General features: G+C 49.6%; 1 protein-coding gene across 1 annotated transcript in view; it reads left to right on the forward strand.

Annotated features, from left to right (window-relative positions):
* The first annotated feature begins 1,805 nt into the window (after positions 1 to 1,805).
* Positions 1,806 to 3,555, forward strand: part of CCDC33 (coiled-coil domain containing 33) — a 6,171-nt gene continuing 4,421 nt past the window's right edge. The window contains exon 1 of the mRNA XM_009869312.1: positions 1,806 to 1,850. Coding sequence (XP_009867614.1) covers positions 1,806 to 1,850 — 45 coding nt within the window. The remainder of the gene's footprint in view (positions 1,851 to 3,555) is intronic.

The following is a 3,555-nucleotide window of genomic DNA, read 5'->3' on the forward strand; positions in this document are numbered from 1 at the left end:
GACGGGATGAGGATGCTCCGCTCAGTGCGGTTTGCCGGGGAGCTCCGCACCCATGGGTGTGCAGGCACCCACAGGCACAGGGCTCAGCACTTGTTGGGTTGGATGGGGCTCCCTAGCACACCCATTATGCAGCATTAAGCCGATTAATAAAAGAGACCCCATAAATCAGCTAATGAGACCCCAGGTGATATTTATACTGGTCTCCTCAATGAGATTAAGGATTCAGCAATTTGCTTCCCCCATTATTTAATTAACTTTTTTGCCCTGGTGATGATGAATCCAGCTGTGTTGAGGGTGGGTCCCTCCGCTGTGTGACACTGGGGCATGGATGGGGTGATCTGCATCTGGAAGTCACAAAAAGCTCTTGAGGTGATTTAGAGTATGGCAGAAGCTTCCCAGCCACCCCAAATCCAGCTGCAATATCCTCCCAACCACCCCAAATCTGGGTGCAGTATTCCTGGTCATGGCTTCCATCCAGGCTGGGCAACACTAAAAGCAGCTGGAAATGCTGTTTTCTTGGGTGCAAGATGGGGTTGAGGTGGGGTGACGAGGAGGGGGACAGAGGGATATGGCTTTTCTCAGGGTGCTGGAGGGGCAGGGAGACAAGGATGGAGGGGTGGGGGTGTTGCAAATAGTCTGAGTGTTGCAGCTACTTTGCATGAGGGGGGTTATGGGCTATGGAGCAGGGATGCCAACAGTGAGCCAGAGCAGGGGGGGAAAAACCAAAACGGCTCCAAAACACCATTTTTTTGTGTTTGGGGGTGCATGCACTCTTGTGTTCACCTGTTTCAGCCCAGCCCAGCAGCAGTACTAAACCCTTGGTGAGCACAGCACAGAAGGGTTCATCCAGCCTCGTTTAGTGACTTCTCAGACTTTTCTAGTCTTTATTAACGAAAGATAGGATCTGATGGCCTGGGGGGAGTTGTTCAGGGTGAGGGTGCTCTCAGTGCTGCGGTTTGCGTTGTTGATGGATTTATGCTCACTGCTGAAATGCAAGGGGTGTTTTTATCAGCAAATCGAGTCAGTACATAAGCAAACATGAAAATGGATGGCCACAGCGTCGGCAATAAACTGCCTGCAATGCCAAGGACATGTCCTGGTAGCACCTGTCACCAAGGATGATGGAGATTTTGTGGGTTTATCCCTCTGCAGCCCCTTATTTTTCCTCACTTCTTCACATCCGCAGCTGCAGAAAACATGTTTATATTAAAACACAGATGAATATGTTTTCTTAGGAGCCGTAAAAAATCCCACAAAGACCCCATGGGATCTCAGGGTAACAGTCGGAACCTATTTCCCCTCATTTTTTCTATCTCAGGAGGGCTGTTTTTGAGTCTGGCTCCAGAGTGAGCTGCAACACTGGAGGATGTTCTGACCCATGCTGGGAGGCTCTGCTTCCCTCTTGTTCTTCCCTTTCCCTGTGAGCAGCAGGGCATCACTTTGGGAACACCCCTCCAGCCGTCCCCACCCGTCCCAAAAGCAGCAGGATGAGGGGGTGGAAAATGCATTTTCAGGAGCCGGTGAGCTGACTCAGCCAGAGTCTACTCTCAAAAGTCTTCCTATTTCTTCCAAGCCAGCTATTTTTTTCTTTTTTTTTTTTTCTTTTTCTTTGAGCAAAATAAACCAGCAGCGACTCGACGAGGAATCACAGTTCCTGCTGGTAGCGTGGCTCGCTTTCAGCTTGAAGAGGCTGCCGGGCGGGCGGGCGCCGGATCCCCATCCCTGCTGTAGCCATCTCTACATCCAGCATCTTACCTCCCCGAGTCACCCGGTGTAATTCAGAGGCTTTTATTTCCTTGTACGACATGGTATCAGCAGCCGGCAGCTGGGCTGGGAGCCGGATAGTGATGGTAATCTCCTGCCCTAAACTCATCCCCCTGGTTAGGAAAGGAGTAGAAGAACTTGGTGTCTCTATTAAATCGAACTCGGCTCTGATTAAGCGCTTTTCAATGCAATCCAATTAACTCTTAAATTGAATTGTAATGCTTTGGCTAATATACCACCCCCCAGCACCGCCTCCCCTCCTTTAGCACCCATGCCTGGGAAGGGAGTTCAACCTGGGTTTAATCAGATAAACCCCCTATTTTCATTGCTTCCCCAGGGAAATGCTTTGATTTAGGAAGTTGAGGGGGAAAAGAACTACATTTACTCCACTGATACATCTTCCCCGATGTTGTCTGAGGTGTGAGTATGGGGGTGTCCCCAAGGAGGGGCTGGGGTCATCCTCCCCCACCACACAGTACCCGTGTCCCAGGCGGATGGGTAGAGTTGATGGTGCAAAGAAAACGTCACTGTGTCCTGATGATTTTGTGAGCATTTGTTAGAAAAAAGAGGGGAAAATGGGATTTTTTTTCCCTCTGATCTTCCTAAGCGGCTGCAGCAATTATTTTTTTCTCAGATATGTAAATCTGAGCTTATCCCATCTTCATAACAATTAAGGAATTGGGGTTAATACTACTCATCCAGGGACGTGTTATTTGTTGAGCTGGAGGGAGATTGTGTCACAGAAGAGGCTGGTGTGCTGCCAAGGGCTCAAATGCCTCCATGCTCACAAGTGAAATGAGTTGGCCTGTCCTCAGCCTCTCTCTGGGGTGCATTGCTGTCATCTCCTAAGCCAGGGATGGGGTCAGGCCATGCCATATGGATGCAGAAACCTCTAGCACACCCTGGTTTTGGCCATTTTTGGACCTTCCTGCCTCCCGCAGAGGTTTATTTCTGTTCCCCTCCCGCCTTGCTTAGCTCCGTGCTGCTCTGTCCCGAGATGAATTGATTCCAGCAGCTGAAGCTTAATCGGAGACATCAAAGCATCTCAGAGCAATTTGTTAAGTAAATAATAAAAAAAAAACTTGGCCTAAGCAAATATGGGAGGGAGGGGGGGAGGATGAAAGGCTCTATAGGCAGGGAAAGCTTCAGAGGTTTGGAAATGATGGAGAGAAAAAATAAATAGCAAGTGCCAGGAGTTTCAAAGCTTCCATCATTTCAGCTGTGGATTCCCAGCCTTTCATCCCAGACCCCCGCGGGAAGGAGAAGATGCAGCTATCTTCTCCAGGTGGATTTGAGATAGGAGGTGGAGGGGAAAAAATGTTTTCAAATATCCTTAGCTCTGTCACCATCCCCAGAGGCAGCAATGCTGCTTGTGGGGAGTGGGAATGGGAGCAGAAATAGAGGACCAGGGGACTGGTTGGGTCAGAGCCTTAAAATGATCTAAATTCAATTTTGGGATGAAAGCAGGGTTTGGTCGGTGAATTATTATGTGAATTATTCTCTGCTCAGGCTCAGGCCAATCCCCAAAGCAGAGCTGAAAGCCCGATGCTGCCCAGCATCTCCAAGACATGGGTCTTTAGAAGTTAATTGAGCATTTGAAACATCAGAGGAGCGTGCTGGGGAGGGGAGGAAGGGAGAGAATTTCCATGCCTGCATCCGAGACATGGAAATAAGGTGCTGTCATTGCCTGTGCCACCAAGTCATCTCCTTGGCTGCACGCTGCTGGGAGCAGGAGATAATGTATCACCTGCCAAAAATGGGGCCGGGGGTGCTGGGGGCAATGGGAAGCCA

Source organism: Apaloderma vittatum, unplaced genomic scaffold (assembly GCF_000703405.1).
Source record: "Apaloderma vittatum isolate BGI_N311 unplaced genomic scaffold, ASM70340v1 scaffold26965, whole genome shotgun sequence".
Classification (NCBI taxonomy): domain Eukaryota; kingdom Metazoa; phylum Chordata; class Aves; order Trogoniformes; family Trogonidae; genus Apaloderma; species Apaloderma vittatum.